Genomic DNA, 21,146 nt, shown 5'->3' on the forward strand with positions numbered 1-21,146 from the left:
GAAAATATGTCATTTTTCTTACCATTTTTTGGTTTTTGTAAGTTTTACTACTGAAGGATCGAGTTTAATGCAATTATTGTCGTATACTTTTATGAACTAGACAAAATTTCTGACAATTTAAGGTCTTAACGATCTCCGCAAGTCTAATAGTTTCCGAGATACGGAGCTTCAAATATTGGTAAATTTATTAGTTTTACAGGTTTGATCAAACTTTGCGTTTTTTTTTGCAGAATCTAAACTTACCAAATTTGCACGATGAATTGTTGTAACTTGTTGTTGAAGAAGTGCTAAAAATTGCGGATAATGAAAGCAAATTAAATATTGATTTTTGTCTTTGTCTAGTGGAAAAATATCCATGTTTATATGATGCCTTATTCAAATCATAGTGTTGTGAGTAAGCTTTCTGATACTATCACAGATCTTCTATAATCGGTGTCCCTTGTCGAGCAAGGTCAGGCAAAAGGAAAAAATTCACAGATTTCGCAATCCATGCAACAGGTAGTGGATCTTGCTGAAGAAGAAGAAGAAGATGACAACTTTCTTATCATGAGAGAAGCTGAGGATCCAGAGGATATCAACATTCTAGCTCCTTCTGTGCGGATTTATGGAGACTCCTCACCACAAAGTACCCCCAAACGAACAAAATTATAAAAATGTTTAAGAGGTTTTTATGCAAAAAAGCAAATTTTATTAAAACTAAAGAATTTTCGAATTTTTGAAACGCTGTATCTCCAAAACTATTAGACTTACAGAGCCGGTTAAGGGCTTGAATTGTCACAAACTTTGTCTAGTTTAAACAAGTATACGACAGTAATTGCTTTAAAAAAATGTGAATTTTCTATAATTCTTCAATTCTCCACTCATACAGCAAACACTGTATTCCCTAGTGCTGTTTTCACCGAAGAGTCATCATCTACACCAACAATTGGCGCCTCTACCTCTTCGTTATAATTCCAGTTTAATTCTCCGATTTGACGAATTAGAATAATTTTGATTTGATCAATGACAAATGTAGGATTACAGGTTCATGCAACCCAAAACCAACGTAATCAGGGATTATAGTAGGAATAAACTTAGATTAGAATAATCAAGATTAGTTTAATCCAATACTTGATCATGCAACCAAAATTTTTGTTTAATCTCAGATTTGGCAAATAATCTTGGATTTCGATTATAATTCGCTTTCTTGCAACCGGCCGTCAGAGTATCAATTGAAGGTGAGAAGGGGGATCAGCAAAGTATGAAACATTTTTAGCCGACGTATAAAAGGCATACTCGAGGAGGAAAATGGATTAGAGGACGATGGAGACGTGAAAAATTCGTAAAGAAATGAACCGATAAAAAAATAGACGTTAAGAAAGCATGAAGCGATTGTGTAAGATGCTTGAAGAAAGGATATGAAGATTATGTGAAGGACAATGAAAACCTTAATGAAGAAAGCGTAAGGAAACGAGACATGTAAGGAACAAACGTGAGGAAACTTAGAGAACATGAAGCGTGAAAAAGACGGAAATAATCTAGGAAATAATCGTTAACGAAGACGCAAATGAAACATATAGTTTTGATATCGAAAATGTGAAAGGGGCACGATGGAATGGTAGTATTAATGATATCTGAAGGAGACGCAAAGTAAACAGGCCGAATGGAACGAGGCATCAAGAATTCATGGTAAAGAAAACATGAAAGGTGCATGAAGTACAACCTGTTACTAACAGGTGGTCGCTTTAGGTCGAAACGCTACAGTGGTGCGGGTTCTAAAAACCGTCGCGACGAAGAATGAAAGAAGTATTTTCTGCTATACCTTTGCGTGTATAAAAAACAGAGTGAACGCTTCGGTTGCGGTGGGTTCGATTCGTATTCTAAATTCGGCAAGTGCTTAAGTAAAAATCTGGTGGGAGAGCGGATTTCTTACCAAAACTTTCAAAACATGGCTTATGCAGGTAGGGCGATGCACTTTTAGATCGCGTAAAACGAAATTCTTCGCCAAGCTTTCAATGCAAATATTTTGAGTTGTACACGCCATTTTTGAGATCGCGTAAAAATTTCATTATTAAGTAAGAGTTCGAACCGAAAGCCGTATAACTGTCGTTAGCCGTACAACTGACTATTTATGCCACCAGGCACCATTTACGAAGAATTTATTGTCGTGCGAACTTAATACATCCAGTGGTCACCTTCTTTCGAGCAAAACCAATAATAAGAAGAATTTTTAATTTATATTCAATTTTCAATGGACTTGTTTCAGAGTCGAATATTCCTTGGGACTCATTTGCAATTCTTGAAAAGCTCTTGATCACCATTATTATGTAGATATGCTAGCAACTTCATAAACGTTAATTGAATGTTCATGATCATTAGCATAGTAGATGGACGAGCAGAAAAGTCACACCTACTACTTACACAATCAAAAGGACTTGGTGTCAAATCCATTTCGTTTTTAATACCCTAGTCGATTTGATCGCCTGCGAGCGTATCGAAAAAACAAGCATCAAGAATACGAAGTGGGTATCGACAGTCAATAGAAGTGCCTTTCAAAAGCCTGAAAGCGGTTGCCACAAATTTAATCGTTTACAAATAAAAAAAGAGGAAATTAGTACAATGACTTAATAAACTGCCATAAAACTCAAGATTGTCAAGATATCTAAAGAATTATATTATCTACCATCTTGTGAAACATTTCGTAACGGATTACTTAAGATTTTTGACCACCCAGACACTACCTATAGATCTGTCGAGACGTGATTTTTATCTTATATTAACGTAATATCGAATGTTGGGACCTTGAATATGCTGCACAATGAACATAATAATAATCATCTTCCAGTTGAAATGTTTCATATTTGACAAATCGCTTTCCATCTCCGCACAATGGGATTGCATAAATTACAACTCGTAGATATACCTAAAGCTTGCGATGGCTATCTTTCAAAAGTGCAGCCTCAATTGATTTCTAACCGTTAAAAGTAGGTAAATAAGCTAAACGAATCAAAGAACTTACCTATCAAAGTCGGTGAGCCTTGAGGAATCACGAAATCCTTTCGCGAACGGATTTGAGTCTATCTTCAATTTTGTAATTAATTGATTTTGGTAGGCGGTGACGGCGGTGAAAACCGTTTCTGGAAAGATGAAGGATCGATACTGCTCTTGTTCTAAATCGGTGACGGGACCGGTGTGATCCTTCCACTTGACCAAATGAATTCTTGGCTGGTAACGGTGCATTGAATTGAGCACGATCTGAAAAAAAACAAAATTATTACTGTTTATTTATTGTATGATGGTCACGATGTTTGTGTTTCATGCAACAAAAATGTTCTATAACACGGTCAACTAATCGTCGGTGCATTTCGCAAACTTCTAGTCGCCTGATGATGGCAGTACGCCGAAACTATAGTCGCTTTTATTTTTAAAAAACTTCAACGAATAAAAACTATATGGAGAAGGTTTAGAGAGTTTTGATCACACAATTTATATGAGTAGGTAAGAATTTATATGTACCGGATTTATTGTTATTTTGAATATTCATACTCTATTGTGGCTGTGGCACACGTTGAGGTGTTTTCGGTTAAAATATTTCAAACGAACATGTGAGGACGAGGTATTGGACGGTTGGCCGTAACATAACGTTTGTAATGCATACGTTACGTGCACTAACTAAAATCAATTTACTTAATTAAATCTTATTGCGAACTGATGTAAAATCAATGAAGTTTAAGAACATACAGTGTAATTTGCGCATGAATTTGGTTACAACTCAGAATTTAAAGAAAAGCACGTTAAATATACCTAAAAAGTATAAAAGTTTATAAAGTACAATTTTAAGCATCTTTGTTAAAACTGTAAAAATGTTCCATTCCAAATAAAAAGCACGTGTCAAATTCGCGACAGAACAGGCTTCCTAGCTTAAATCAGATGTAAAAAAAGTTTTTGACAGTCTCACATCCCTTACGCCTAATGCAAAACTTTTTTTAATTTTTTAACTTTAACATTTATTATCCGTTTTTTTAGAAAACCTAACAGAAGTTTTGTAGGTTGTACACACACACACAGAAAAGGAGTCTTTCGAATAGTTTACAATTTGAAAAAAATGGTTGAGGCCGTTGCGGCGGTCCCACATTTTTTTTCAAAAATCCGGTCGGTTATTTTTCCTTTCCGTACCTATGCCTAATATACCTGCATATCCAAAATTTCAATAAAATTCGTCGAGCCGATATCTCGGTCAACGTACTGTAATGTCCCGTTGTTTCGTTGAATGTACTCTTAGTTTGAGTAACCGAATGAATCCGCTATACATTAGGAGAATATTTATATCTGTTGCTTTTGTCTTTGAAATGGCTGGTCTTTATTTTGCGAAAGATGTGGGAATTTCATGTTAACAATCCAGAGAGATCAAGCAAAATTGTCTGAAATCTACATCTAAACGTATTTCCGTGAATGGGACACGGTAAAGATTCCTTATTTTGTTAACACGTGTCTTTTTAGGTTTTCCATATGTATTAATTTAATGACCTATCTTTTTCTACCTATATCGCAATCCGAAACCCTTTTTTTGATGAGGTATTTAAGATCAGACGTTCTACAATGCAATGTGTGAACCATCGGAGCAGGTACAAAAGTGCAGGTAATCTGTAACGGTTTGTCATGTCTTTTCGGGTGTCGTACATTTTTGCTACCGTCGGTCGTGACGAATTGTTCTGCAATTGATTACATGAAATAGAGAAGATGCTAATGTAACTGTAAAGTGCCTTTTGATTTATATTTTGCCTTTGTTTTAACGTGGATATGATATCTTCCACGGCCGACAAATATGTCATATGATCTGTTTTATTTAAGAATTTATTTGTAGTTTTGTCTCGCGTTTTGTTAAAAAATTGAACGGATTGAAGTTCTATGAACGATAACTGAATTTTGTGTGTAATTAAAATACGTTTTAAGTAACGAGTACTGATCAAATTAGTCGGCGCAAATTGTCACTTAGTAATATTCCCTTTTTCTAACTTCATCTTTTCCTCTTCACAATCTGAAATATTACACAAGGGAAATTAAACCTTCATTTTTTTAAATAAATATTGTAGTGTACACCATATAACGCCACGCGGACGTTTTATTTTGTATCGGCATCTATAATAACGATGGGTCACCCTGTATGACTTTATTTTCATTTATTTTTTAATTTGAGGTCATTGTTTGGGAATTATTTACTTAATGATGCGTACTTTTGTTTAAATAATCGCTTCCTATTATTCAGATAAATTTGCCTGTAATGTTTTGTAAAAGTTTGCCTCATGTTATCTCCGCTCATTGCAATAAGAGCGTTATGTGTGTTGTGGTTCATTCTGTCTCCGTGGAGTAAGTACCTACTACAGTTCGATTTTTCGCTGTATCTGTTGCCTACTCGTCTCGTGCGGATTGCAGTTCTTAGCATCTTAGCAATGCGACATATGTAGGGGCTCTCTTTAACATTTCCTCTATTCAAAATATGTTCTGCTTGAGCGATAATCGATTTTCACATGAATACTTGCTATTGGCATTCTCACATATACTTTTCGTGTTAAATTAATTTATGTTAACTGAAGGCTGGAGTAGAGCCATACCATTTACACGTTTCCTATGTACATGCAATTTATTATTTTACGAGTTGGTTATCTCAATTGATTGTTCAGGTATTTTGATGTGTTTTTTGTACTGAATTGATTTATCAGGTTTTCCTCTGCATTTATGATGTCTTGTATTTTGTTTTTATGAACTTGTTTAATTGAATTTGATTTGATTAGCTGGTTTTTATCATGCAATTTGAGATGTTTTATATATGTGTTTTCTCTTGCATTTTATTGCTACAGGTGACGGCCTAATCCGGGGTTTTTGTCCCGTAGAAGGTTTCCCTGGTATGGTCTTGTTGTGTGCCTAATATATATTTATTTGTTCTTGTCATTTCTTACGCACAAAAGTTCTTTTATTTAATTCCCTTCCCGATTATGTCTCACGTCCCAACACATACAAGAACCGATTACACAACGTAGCCACCCATATCGAGCCGGCTGCCATCCAAATTCAAAACTGCCGCGGAACGTCCATCGTTTCGACTTGAAAGGTGGGTGGCGCTGCTCGTAGGTTTTTCCCAGAGTTGCGAACGGTAAGTATAGGGTAAGTCAACGTTTTCAGTGTCGGCTTAATAGACCCCTAGGATAATTACAATATTTTATATACCGTGTGTTCCAAATTGAACGCGCCATAGGCAAATATTTTGATATATATTTGAAGTTAGCGTTCAACGTACTCGTGGGTCCTTCGCGAAAAATACATTGGAACAGATAGAAAAAATTTAAAAAAATTTCTTATTGTCACTATTTGCACTCTACTCTGACTCTACAAGACAACGATTGAGAAATCGAAGATACGACGATGGTCAAAGTAGTTAGTACGATAAAGTTGCGCAATTAAATAGTTATTCTCATCATGGTTTAAAGAAAACCAGAAAACTCCGATTGCTTTCGAAGATATGATGGAAAAACCGAAATTGCCGATTTTGTTTTAAATTACTTACCACGTTAGTAAGGGGGGTAAGTATTGCATTGGGGTAAAAACCCCCTACCTTTTAGACGGAAACACACGTTTTCACATAGCAGGAATCTCGATTATATGATGTCGGTCTGTTGGTCCGCCTCTATTCTCATTTCCGGCTAAACGGTTGAACCAATTGGCACCAAATTTGGTACACATATATTAGATATAAAAGGGCAGAATCGCACATGCGCAGGTGTGCGGGTGGTATCGGTGTTAGCCACAGCAAATTTTTTCTTCTGCTGTTATTTGAACAGATAGGCGCACCTACAGCGTTCGGTTTCTGAGAAATCAATCTTTAATTGTTATATGGCTCGTAATAAAGTATATTTTGCCCAAACGTTTTTCAGTTCTTCCTTTTACGTCAAATTTGGTTCCAATTGGTTCAGCCATTTAGCCGGAATAGAGCAGATACCTACATACAGACAGATTTTTTTTCGACGATTTTTTTATACCTATGTTGATCAGCAAAATTTGTAGGTACCTACATTAAATGTATAGGTAAAAATATTTATTTTTGGGTATCTACATTCTAAAATTGTACCAAAAGTAATATCTCTTTAGATAGGTAAATTACCCGCCTTTTAATATAAGTATAGTTTTATTGTTTGGGAGTTTAGCAACGAATGATCTCAACAGCATATCTATCAATTTATTTATGTAACTTAGTCAATCTTACTTCGATTCACTTAAGAATTTAAATGCATACCTACCTATAATTAGGTAAATGTCGCAGAGTTCAGTAATGCAAAGTAGGAAAATGTGCAGAGATACGAAATTTAAAAAATTTCATTTTCATGTACCTAGCACTCACAGAACAATTGAATTAAAACCTGTCGTGAATAAATAAATCCGAAGGGAGGAAACTTGCAATTAGGATAACTTTGACCTAGTTTGGTGCATTAATTTTATTTGTTGCGGTGACGTAACGTAAATCACTATTTCTTTTTTTTGAGAACCTCTACTAAACATTGAAGTTCTTGGTAAATTATTTTGCCCAAATGCCAAAGAACGCCAGGCATTTCTATACCTATATATGTGCAGTACCTAACCCGTTACAATTTTATTGTCTATACAGTTAAAAGAAATTATGAAGGGACATGCACGGGTATGTTTCCAACGTCTCCCCGAAAAATGTTATCAAAATTCCCAGTCTGTTTCACACTTGGTTTAACCTCAGATTTCTGATGCATACCTAATCTGGAACACAATATCTACATCCAAAAATAGAATTTGAATAGTTTTAAAGCAAAAGTGTTTTGACAACAAAGTTGTCATCGTCAGCTGACAACTTAGCTGTTACTGTTTGCTGTCGAAACGTGTTCGGTTCAATCACTATTTCAGTAGATTTTGATTTTTAATTAATTTTTAAAATGTATAGGTATAGACATTTGACATTTATTATTAGGTAGGTACTTACCTACTTAATGCTTCCTATAGGTATATGTATTTTTCCCAAGTCTTTGTAATACCTACCTAAGATTATTAATTACTTACTACCGATTAAATTTAGGAAAAAGTAATTACCTATAGCTACTTACTCTCAAAGTAGGTACCTACCTAACTGAAAAAAGTAGGTAAAGCAATAATTACCTACCTATAAGCAGGTATAGTGCCAAATACGATGCAACTTTACATGCAGAACTCCGAAAATACGAGGATTGTGAAATTGAACTTGTCAAAATAGGGGTGAACTTGCCACAACTCAAATTTGCTAAACATTAACGCACAATTGCCTTTATAGGCTGCACCGATTAAGCGTCACCACAGCCAACTTAACCCTTTACGTGCGTTCCATGTAATAATTAATCTTAATTATGCGATGACTTCCGGAGAAGATACCTAAGTAGTTACCACCACAGGACTCCTAACATCTCTTTTCTATAGGTAAACTATATTGTCAAACAACTTCAAGTCTTGTGTTACACGAATTCACGTACCTAGTAGGTACCTATCTATCTATCTAAACAAGAAACGAGATTTTCGAATCACTAACAGAGCATGAATCTGAAAGCAATTTTTTAATTAATAAACCATGTAATTGTAAGTTATATTCATATGACTAACACTTACGTACGTACGTAAAAATATAATACTTCATCAGTTTGCAAAGCTACAGGTAAAACTGAGCTGAAATGTAAAGAATGTATTAAAATAAATAGCATTGTTATCGCGTGCGGACACGGCGGCCATTGTAAGTAGCAATGCCGCCAATCATTATCGCTAGCAGGAATTACGAGTACGTTGCCAGGCAACGATAGAAATCAGGGGGGGAAAAGCATTTGGGGGAACTTTAGCGTTCCGGGGAGCGCGTGTTCCGGGCGAGTGGGCGCAAGCGCACTCAAGATAATCTGTCTATTACTAACTACTCTTAGAAGCTCTTTAACCCTTGTCAGTTACGATTTACTCTTTTAGGAGTGGCGGCGTTTAAAGTGTCATTAGCTCAAATGAAGTGTTTTCGATGTGATTTTAAATTCTCGTTTGGTTTAATTACTTTATCAGGCGGCTCTTGATTATCTGCCATATCTTTCCTTCCACCCCATCACGACTCGCGCAACGCTGTTGTTAAATAAATAAAACGTCAATTTTCCGGCGCCTAACTACAAATTTTCCTTTCACAAAGGAAACACGAGTATACCTAAATCGATAACTTCAGCATTACATTTACGTTTATATGTCGCTTGACAAATTGTGAAATTTAGTACCTACCGATGACATTTCTCGACATTTCCCATAACTCATACAACACACGCGGTAAGGTTCTATTCGATTTTATTGAAGTGAGAAAAAGGTCAACATTACTCAATGCTCTCCGTAATATAATCAAACTAATCGAGAGCAAATCATACCTATTTAAAGCCGGTAACCAATTATACAATTACGATCTAATTGGAATTACTTAGATGTGTATAATTTCATTTCAAGTTCAATCAACTACCTCTCTCTTGCTTTATTTTATTACTAATTATAAGCATGGAATTATTGATCGTTCATTCCAGAGAAATTTGAAGAACTAGGTATAGTTACCTACCTACATTTTTCCAGATTTTCGCGATAATGATGGAAGTATGACGTTATTTTTTATAAGAACTTAATTATATTTTTAACTTCTTACTAAGTGCTGTTATTTTCATTGCAATTTACATGGGTGAAGGTCTAGAAAATGGGCGGTAAGTATCTAACTGATGAGAAGGTTGGTTTTATCTTACCAGGTAATACCTATTTGGTTAGGTGCTAGGTATATCTATATACCTAGTTACTATATAAAGGAATTTCGTTGTGCACAGCTATTCTTCGTAGCGCCTATCATCAAGTCATTTGTTTTTTACCCGCTCTTCTTAGGTATATATATATATTTATAGGCGAGTTGTGGTGGGGTGGTGCGTCGCTCGCACTCGCTATTGCCACAAATACCACTACCCATGAATAAACAATGCTATACTACGGTAACACGTTGAGGCGAGCAAGCTACTAATTTTCATCTCCCCATATATAATTTGAAAAATTTCTTTGTCGCGTTAAAAGAGCGAATGGTACAGTTAATAACACCAACCCGGCAACGTCTAAATATTATTGTAGGGGACAAATTTAGTTTCCGCTGTTTAGAATTTGACTTTCCAGAAACCGAAAGATTAAGTACGAGGTTAACGTAGGTATAACAGATTCTATCACCGTGTGTTAGAAGAAATAAAAAGTCTAATTTATCGTTTACCCATCCAAGTATGGAGATAAGTAGTCAGTTTCCCTTCCGTAACCACGCATGCGCAATAGACAACTTCCTTATTTGTGGAGCAATTTTATCGAAATTTTGGTTGTAGGTGCCTTTAATTTTAAAAAACCAAAATAATCGTCCCATTCATCTAAAGGCGCATTGGCACCTGACTCAGCACCTATACAGTGTTACATTCTTCTGAAGTTCCTTCTGAGCCAGTTGCCTCTTTTTGTGTGTATTTATTATTGCTCTATATGTACGTATAAGAACCACTACGACTACCAATAACCTGATACAAGTCCGAAAAGGAATCGTGCTGTTGAGATTTTTTTATTGACCCTAAGATTGAGGACGACGTCCCTTATCAGTTCCGAAAAATTAACATTAAGATTAAGAAACTCTAATAGCAATAATAAAAACGTCTACGTATTGTCCTGTTTATTTTATCACATAGGTAATAGCAGCGAAAACCACTATAGTTGGATTGTTTAAAACAGCTCCTTTCTCCACCGACACACCAGCACACGCAGTAGGAGACCTGACACCTAGGTGTCTCTATAGGCTGGCGACTTGGCACTGCATCTACGGTAGGACGTGCTATACTAGCCGCCTTTGAAGCATTTAAAATCGAGCATTAGGTGCATCTAGTGCCTATACCTATATGTTAATTTAACCATATGTCTATCCACAGTCACGGTTACGCATACCTACATTAGCAATGTGCAACAATAACTAACTAGAGCCATGCCTCCAGTAGGTAGGTATTGGAATCCATTTTCCACGAAGTCATGATAAACCTAGACAATGAAAACGAACAACAACCAGTGCAGGATTTGGATGTGGGAAAGACACACCAAGCTTCTACAATTTATTTCGCCCACACCCTCAACTTCTGTTCTTAGCGTCTGACTATACCTATACGTATAATACGCGGAAGAAATGCTGCATCCTTATGCTCACCTCAGGAGGCAAGAAAACTACAAAAACAGGCAGGCAATAATTATAAGCAAATTTATAATACACAAAAGGAGGAAAGTATATTTTAAGTTAAAGGAAACTTATTTATTTGATATTAGGCCAAAAATCAACAGATATTAACAAATTTAAGATGAAGAAATACAAATCATATAAGTATAGTAAGAATCAATCTGAAGACTTTCCTCAATCGCGCAAGATTTGTCATGGGTTTCTTAGGAATGAAAATGAGGTCGAACATTTTAGCGATAACGTTATTTGGACTGATAATGCACACATACCTATATATCAAGTACTACAATTTTTAATACATAAAATATAGGCTATTATAGGCAAATGAAAACCCGCATCAAATTTATATCTATACGAGCCCAAGAAGAATTTGGGTTTAATGGGTGGTGTTACCTGAAACGACATCATAGTTTAAAACATTAAAGCGCACTCTGGAAGATTTAATATTATTTTAGAAAAGAGAGGAACGGTTATTTTTCAGCAAGACGGTGCCCCAGCTCATAATTCGATAATTGTTCAAAATTATTTAAATTTTAAATTATCTCGTATCAACTACATAATTGGATTGGAACGCAAGGACCAATAAAATGGCCAGCACGTTCACCACACTTAAACCCATATTGGATTTCTTGTGGGTTTTTAAAAAAATACTAATATTCTTCTATAGGTACAACTGAGAAAGAATTACGGGAAAATGCAGAAAGAGCGTTTGAAGCAGTCAACCACTACAAATCCTGAATGCTACAAGATCTTTGAGAAAGGGAACCAACAATGTGCATTTCTCACCATTGAGGGCGCTTATTAATATTTGTAGATTTTGTTGAATATCAGCTGTTTTGTTTACTGTTTTCTTTAAATGTTTGTCAAGTTTATTAGTACATTTTTTCATATTACTTATTATTCAAAATATAAGTATGACATATCATACATTTTCGGAAAGCTCGTAACATAAGCAATTTTTTAGAACCACATGGCCAACTATTATTTTCATCAACTTTGAGTTACAGCGTACTTACTAAACCGGTTAGAAACAAACGACTGAAAGCATTGATTTCTACTTAAAAAAGTGCCTCAATAATGCTAAAGCGATTTTGTTCTAGCTTCAAAAATAAAGGAGTTATAGGCACAGGAAATTGAAGCAATCGGCCATTTTTTCCATTTTGCTCTGTAGGGAAAAAACAAAAGACGGCAGCTTATTTCTGGTATCGGTAATGGAATAAGAATGAAAAAAGAGATAACGAGTACCTAAGAGATTTTCATTTACCTATCTGCGCTAATAAGAAAGTTGCCCATCGAAATTGAGTATGCGCCGCTGTATATGATTAAACATTAAATTGTTGACATTCCCAAAGGAAAATTTTTGTTGCCCTCTTACCGGGTACAATGTAATTTGGTGTTAATTACTACGGTCAATTTTTTATTGGTAGGTACATCATTGAAGGTTGGTTTGTTTAGGATTTCTTCTTTTGTGTTGTGCATCTTTTTATTAACAAGGTAGGTACTGGCGCATTTTCCCTTTGAAATCTTGACGCACTTTCCATCAAGCATGCGAAAATTGTTTAAAGATCTTTTAAAAGAGTGCCCAAAGCCCAAATCCCCTAAATTTTCGGTGCGTTTGCATCGTTTTCGAGCACGGTTTACTACCGCGGTGATCTTTCAGATTTTTCCTAATCTTCTTCAACAGTTTTGATCGTTTTCAAACTAGTGTCGTCGGAGAGATCTTGTAAACTCCTACGTGACGGAATATGATGTTTTTATATTTTCCTAGGGGCGAAATTAACCACCTTTTGCAAGGAAATGGCACATTTATATAACTGAGGAGGCGTCAGAAGTGGATACCGACGAAAGGAATCTGGTAAATGAAGGTTTCAGAACGATTTTGAGCTCGATTTTGAGTAAAGAGAATTGATATATTGGGCCTGATCTCTGACAGTTGAAAATATGGAGTTCTTTTCATTTTGTCAAGGAACGTTGCAAATAATGCTATCTTCCTTGAAATCAAATGTCAAATATCCATTCGAAGCGTTCCTTAGATAAGTCCCTGGATAAGTTCCACTTTTTAATTTTTGGAATGCTCACAAAGTTTTTCCATGGAAAAAATTCACAAATTTCGCAATCCCTGCAACCATTGGAGACACTGGAAATGATAATCGTATAACGCCATACCTATGTAAAACACAAATAGCTCTTATTCAATCGTCACCTTTCTGATGAATAGTAAGCATCGTAACTAAACAATTGAGCACTCTTAAGTAAGTAGCGTATCGACTTTTCCTTCACCTACCGATTACAGTCAAGTACGGTAAAATCGTCACTTGAAGCGCCACCGTTGTCTTTTCTGCTTGAACGAAACTCGTAACTTTTTATACCCATACATCTTACGAAACCATAAACGTTTCTAATGTTAAAAACCGCAACGGAATCGAATCAAAATTAATTTGATGTTGAGTTCTGGTAAGTTTATCGCCTTCAGTTATCACTGTACTTACATGGTATGTACGCGCAGAATTTGATTAACTACTTCCAATAGATGTTAAAAAATAACCTCCGTGTCACAAATCGTAGATAAAGTGGTGATGCCGCATTTGCCCATTCAGAGCAAAAAGTCACTTTAAAGAGACTTCTAAGACCAATTTTTGACAATTGATGAGACCTGGACGCAAGTGAAGCAATTCGGATATTTAAACTATATTGGTGGGAAAGGTCATTGCATCCTTTTAATGGGTCGCAACCAGCACAATAATGTACGCATGTCTGTTCAGCTTCTTGATCACTTGAACATAAGAAAAAATGTGAAGAGTCTACCCGCAAATTTGATTCCTGAAAAGCGGAAAATACAGAAATAGTGCGTCGGGGAAAGAGGCCTATATTAAATGTGTTCACACCTTAGGGGGGTCTCTTCCTGACGCAAATTTGTAGAATAGGATATATAACGACTCACGCATAGTAAGGGTTGTTACTTGGTGCCATGTATATAACTGCCATCGCTGATGGCGTCGTAATATCTCTGTATAGCTCTAAATTCAGAATTCCACAGCTCGTCTTAATTTACTCTCTTGAAATACAAATGAGTGCATTAAACCTGATGGAACTAACACAACCGCATCAGCTCTAGAATAGAGTGCGATCCCTATTTTTTCTATGTCGGACGTCGTCGAAATCGATTCTTAAGTTGATAACGTGCATGCAGTTTAATCGGAAGTCGCCGCACGCAACCCCTAAACATATCAATTTTGAAAATGTTTAAACCCGATAATGATACTGTTCCGCACAAGCATTTTCGGGAAATGCCATTTTGTTTCCATTTATATGCATTTAGTCAGTCGAAATTATTTGTGTTCGTGTTTAGTAACCGGCGAATATTTTCGTAAATGAATCGGAAATCGAAACATTTTCGTGTGTGGCAACCTCTCTCGCAATTTGATGACGTAATCTAACCGCAAGTGTTGATTCTGGGTGTAAAGAATCAATTATACGTTAGCGTATCGTCAGTATATGGTAATCGTAAAACATGTCAACAATCTTAGGCTAAACCCATAATTTATAGCGGATTAGCAGTATGTGATAAAATTTTTCACAATTAATGAATGGTACCAGTCAAAATATACTTAGATTTGAGAATCTTGAATCGCCCAAGTGAGCGCATATAAAAAACCAAAACCTGTCATTTAGCATTTATCACCAGCATTGCTTAAAAAATGTCATGCATATTAAAATTACAAGTTATGATATGTGACAATGTAAATGCGAAGAAAAGTGTCTTGTCGCAGCTGCATTAATCCCTTGCTGTGAAACCCGTGGGCATTTTTAGAAAACTACCTACGTTCCAAATATCTCCTTCTCCAGCAAATACGATACACATATCACCCAAGAAGTAAGATTTTATAATTCTAAACACGCTACCCGGTGAGCCCATACGCTTCAGGGAGTCTTGAGGACAACAAATTTCTCACCTAGAGCCTAACAAGCAACTCGTTTAAAATCCATTTCATGGAGATTGAAATATGAGTATTTGTGTACGGGCCTGGCCTCAAGGGGGTCCATTCATAAATGACGCAGCTATCATGTCCAGGAATGTTTTTAAGACGTGTCATAAAATTTGTCCAAGTTTCAAACTCGATCTGTAATTATCTCATTCCTTATAAAACACTTAACAATAATAACATAATTATCCAGGTTTCTAATTTAATTGATCGTATTTTTACAAAATATCTTCACAAAGTAAAAGTGTATGGGATAGGCTAATTAATAAGATAATTAGATTTCTGGCCCGGTTATTAATTTATATTCAGGAAATCCTATAAAATTATTTATATTTCCTTTGTAGAAGAAACTAATAAAGTTTAATTTTGTAGCTTTTTGTTGTGTGTGGGATGTTACCACAAGCAGGTCGCATTAATATTTACATTTCAAAAAATTATTATCACAATTTCATCATCTCTGGTATGCTATGCATTTTTTACACATTTAAATTCGAACTGAAACGGTTACGCTATTTCTTTAATTATTTGTTATAATTAAATTACATATTATGATATTCAGTTACTCATTTACATCATATTTTCATTTCCGTTTAGGTATAATTTCGTTTGCTAATTAGTAGGAAAAAGATTAGCAAAGTGTTTACATTGTTTCGCTACATTCTTGCATCTTAAGACTAATCATCCGATTTCCTTGTGTGATGCAAGAGGCATGTCCTTCACTGTTCTTACTAATTAATTAATAAATTAGTTTTTTTTCTTATTATAATAGATAGGTACACGCTCCCTTTTATATTGATAAATTTTATTTTTACTTCTATATTCTGGATAACTTTAGTTTGCCTAAACGGTGCATAACCCTTTATTATGGGTATTTTTCTATGTATTTTCGCATTTTTAGATTTCAATATAAGAACATCGTCCTCTTACATTCTGTTGTTTAAAGTTAACGCCCGCCGTTCAATTTCTAAAGGTAACCTTAATTTGAGATTTTTGAAAACAAATGACACTCTTTCATTGCAAGTTTTTCTCTCCTACAAGCTGGTATACTTTTAAGTACGACGTTTCCGTTTTTTTGAACATCATCAATTTCATTTTTTTCTCGATTTTTTTAAAATAAAGACCTGAACATTTTATTTCATATTTTGAAATTCGTCATTCTGAAAAAAGTACAGGTCAATGTGACGCGGAAACTCAACGTACAGTACTAAGGCTCCCTGGTTCGAATCTGGGTTCGAGCATGGCTATGAATCCACTGCAGGGTCGAAGAAGGTTGACGTGTTTTTTATGTTGGTTAATTTTGAAAATCGGGGGGTCGTATCGAAACATTCCGAGCACGAAAATTATTTTTTTTGTAACTTATAGTCTATGGATTTAAGTACTTCTAACTGGCCTAACTTTTCCTGTTGCTTCTCATCCTGAAGGATATTTGAGAAAATGACTATTTTTACAACTAAGGCACTATTCATAAAACATACCAAAGAATAGAAGGAAAATCACCTTTATTCCACACCTCCAAATTCAGGAGGACCCCATAGGACGAGATTTCGCCGAACATACAAGTAGTAGTATATAACCCTTAACCCTTGAAGTTTTTGTTTAAAGTTTGCTTACATTATTGGTAGTTTTGTATAATTTAAGTATCTCTTGGAGAACAAAATCTGTATTTACTCACATATTGCCAACTTTCATCAGCTTCGAAGCCAAATGATAACAACTAAGTTTGTAGTAACAAAAGATTGTAACGTTTTTTTCCACCTAATATTTGGAACGGGATTTCTCTATACAGAAATTTGAAAGAACGCAGGATCTAATGTAAAATTTTATTTTTTCCATTACGAAGCATTATTATCGTTTACGGTTTATTACTTGTCGAAAAACACCCCTAACTTTTGGAAACGATTTGATAATTGACTCCATCCATTGTTATAATTTGACAAGGCAATTTTTTGGCACAAATGACGGCTAATTTTCTTGCCTTGATTGGTGGGTGGCCCCTTTCATCTTTCTTTCCTTCATCAGCCGTATCGAAATATACGTCAATTACTGGCTGAAGCGTAAGGTAGAACGCATGGAATTCTAATTTTCACCTTCCGGATATGGCAATTTCGAACAAATTAGTTAGACGAATTCACCTATACTCCTAGTGAATTCTTTCCTTTTTATGACAAGTACCGCCATTTGCATTTCGTATTTAGAGTGTACTATCTTTAGGTTTCGGTTGTAATTTGTTATACTTCAATATTCATAAAGAATTGTTGCTTCATCTACGATTAGCCCTCTTATTTAAGAGGTATGTCTATTTTATGTCATCAAAGAACCCTTTTAGGGTTTAAGTTCCAGTTACACTGTCGACCTGTGAAGCTTCAGTGGGCGTGTGAGGGCTTCTTTCAGCTTTTGGAATGACCGCTCTGTATCTTCCGAATACATGTATCGCTGGTTGGCTTTCAGGAAATTGTCCAAAAACAACCAGCGGATTCCGTGACCGGTCCGTGCAGCTCGAATTGACCTGTGAAGCTTCAGTGGGCGTGTGAGGGCTTCTTTCAGCTTTTGGAATGACCGCTCTGTATCTTCCGAATACATGTATCGCTGGTTGGCTTTCAGGAAATTGTCCAAAAACAACCAGCGGATTCCGTGACCGGTCCGTGCAGCTCGAATTGGATGAAAATGTAGTTTCTACCTACTACTAACATAATACGTACCATTCAAAGAGAGCGTGCAAGACATCAACATTTTTTCCAGATGTAGAGGCAAAAGGGATACGCTCTGGTACCCTCATGCCAGAGAGTTAATCGTACATCATCATCTATGTACCACTTTACCCCATAGAAAGCGTTCTCAAGGTGAAACAGATGTACAGTAGCCAGAGACGGATTGGCACAACATTGGCTTAGTCTATTATAATTTGTGCTCTCCCTTGCACTACTTAGTATTATCTTATTAATATTTTTGATGCTTTATTATTATATTAACACTATTTATGATTCAAAAACAAATACACTTTCGCCCAAGTTCTCCTCAAGTCCTCAAAGTTCTCTTCAAATTACGTTCACATTCACTTCTTCACTTTCTTCCCAAATCCATCTCAAGTTTCTCAAAATTTATCCATTTCCCTTTTCGTCCATCTTAAATTCCCTTAAATTTCTCCTCAACTATCTCTCAAGATGTCATGGTCTTCTCAAGCTTTGCACTATTTCTTCTTAAGCGTCTCTCAAGGTTTCTTCTCAAGTTTTTTGCAAGTTCTCAATTCGTTTGTACCTTCTCCCTCCCCCTTATTGTACACAATTCATACTTTCACACCTTTTTTTCTTAGTGTAATTTGATTATTTTTGTACTCCATGGACTAAATCGACGTGTTTTGTCATTCATTTAAGGGACTAAAGTGCAATTTTTTCTCCCTCTTTGGAAGGCAGTAGGATTCCTTATAGCTTGTTCTTCAGAGTTTTAAACGATCATTTTGTACGCCGTAGTTTTAAACTAGAATATTTTAAATCAAACTGACATTTATCGTTATACGGTCACAATTTGACATTACCAGGTATATTGATCCTATACAATCAATCAAATTTTTTCTTTCAAATTTGCACTTTAACATTGAAATTGCCGTAGCTGATTACCGGAGTACAAAAAATAGCGTATATACCACAGGACTAAAGTGCGTCCTAATCCCTCGGGTGCTTGTTGCCCTCAACTACGTTTCGCTCAACAATGTGCACCCTCGGGATTATAAAACACACACTTTAGTCCCTCGGTATATAATATACTATTATCTGATTATAGCAGGGATTATAGTTATTTTTGACGTTTATTTAGATTTTGTGGCGAGCTTCTTTTGCTACTCGTATGTTATGGATTTGAAGTAAACATCCGCTATGTATAGAACACACGTTATTAAAGTGAATAATTAAATAAACCTGCAGCTCATTTTCTAATATTAAACAATAAACTCGTAGACACGCACTCGCAACATTGTATAAAGAAGAAACTGTAACGATTTGCTGCGCCTTCGTGAATCCGCTCCATAAATTCAAGTAAAACATTTTATTTTTAAATATTGCAATCACTAAACGTAATTTATGTAAATGCTCGTCTGCTATTGAGCGTTTATGGAAAAGGTGCGAAGTAATTGCAGGTCGAAGAGTTGGTAGCATTAGATGTGGGTGTATAACTCAAGGGTGAACGAGGCAACTTACTGGTGGTCCCCGTGTAGTTTCAGGCGATAATTTGTGGCTATAAGAGAAGGTGTTTGTAACGACATTCCTCTTCTTCGCGTACCACACTAAAGTATGGAATGTGTTCCTTTTACTGAAGTTATAATCAGCTTATACCGGAGTGTTTATGAGAATTATCTTTTGATGTGATTTATATGAGTCATTTGCCAGTTTTTAGCCTGTAATTGACAAGGCAAGAAAAAGGGGCCTGTAATTTATTTATCGATTCCATTTACGAATTGCCGAATCCCGCAGGGAAGCACGATTATTATCACATCAATCATATTTGCGCAAGTTATTGAGTGCGTTAATTCTTTGGAAAGCTCACTTGACACCTGTCATGACAAAAATGAGATTTTTCAGTATGAAACCCAAAATTCCTCATTCGAATAAGCGAATAAGCGAATTTAGAATATACAAAAGGAAGTGAAATTGTGGAACAGCATCGATTTAATGGCATTGCATTCTAGCACAGCCTTTGAATACGCATGCATGAGGGCAAACAAGGTACGATTATGCAGAAGGTGTTATAAAAATTATTATTTATGACTTTTATAAAGGTTATCTTTAATCTTTTTCATACTACACATAAAAATAAAATATAAATTCAAAAGCTCGTGAAATACAATAGTGTCACATGTTTAGTCCTAATTTGTGAGTGTGTTTAATGCGTCAGATCAAGAATGCGATTATGGTCTCACAGCGTGCAAGTCTTCCAGTGTTAATAATTCAATGTTGACATCCGAAATTAGTCAATGTAAGTATTATCAACAAACACGCGCATTTACAAATTTTTCTCCATGATCGAGCATTTTTTACAAAAAATTCTACCTTCACCACAAGGATATAAGTATAATGGCATTCTTGGTATATATACTTTTGGTGACGCATACACAATCGTATTCTCGACAAATAAAATGGAATATTTTGCTTTAGTTATAATAATTATTCGGATACGTGTATAAAATTAATTCAGAACAAGCTCTTACTTTATTTCTTCAGCCTATGATAAAATAATGAACGTTTCCAGCAACTTGCAAAAGAGCGAATTTGAATGAACATTTTTTTTTGATCAGCGAATCAAGATACTCTATAATTTTATATATATAATGGTGTAACATAAAAAAATATTAATGATTCTTGTACAAAAAAAAACTTTACAGAAATAGCTATTCAAAGAGCCGCTGAACAAGCTATGGATAATATTGTTTTGGTGTTATTATGTATTATGCTGAAAAAGAACCAAAATTCAAATTTGAAGTATCCATTATTATAAAATAGTGATTGATATTTCATTGATTGCTGTCCCTTTTTGACAGGATTTCTTTTCGTTTTCCATAAGCAGGGCCTCAGCAAGCGGCAAGCATGTGCTCAACGCGAGGAGGATAAAATGGTCGTTTATAAATTTGATCAAAATCGTTTGATTGTTGTTCCTGAGAAACACTTTGAGCTTCTAAGTGTAATTTATTCTCCGTAACTTTAAATTATACTTCTTCTGGTTTGCAAGAATATCCTCCCACAGTCCCACCACAAGATGGTGCACTCCTAAACTTTGAACATACAATGGAACCTAACTTTTTTGCGAATTTCCAAGTAAATCGACCGTTTTGTCTCCTAAAAGAAACCGCACCAGGGGATCTCTGGATGCTGTGCCCACAATTAATAGGGTTCATCTACTAGACAACTGAACACCTTATC

At 35.5% G+C, this 21,146-nt stretch overlaps 1 protein-coding gene across 2 annotated transcripts in view; it reads right to left on the reverse strand.

Moving 5' to 3' along the window:
• LOC116171412 (T-box transcription factor TBX20-like) overlaps positions 1-21,146 on the reverse strand; it is a 92,681-nt gene that overhangs the window by 11,886 nt on the left and 59,649 nt on the right. For both annotated transcript variants that reach the window (XM_031488244.1, XM_031488245.1), the window contains exon 4: positions 2,999-3,234. In XM_031488244.1, coding sequence (XP_031344104.1) covers positions 2,999-3,234 — 236 coding nt within the window. The remainder of the gene's footprint in view (positions 1-2,998; positions 3,235-21,146) is intronic.

This window comes from Photinus pyralis, unplaced genomic scaffold (genome assembly GCF_008802855.1).
Source record: "Photinus pyralis isolate 1611_PpyrPB1 unplaced genomic scaffold, Ppyr1.3 Ppyr1.4_LG5, whole genome shotgun sequence".
Lineage (NCBI taxonomy): Eukaryota > Metazoa > Arthropoda > Insecta > Coleoptera > Lampyridae > Photinus > Photinus pyralis.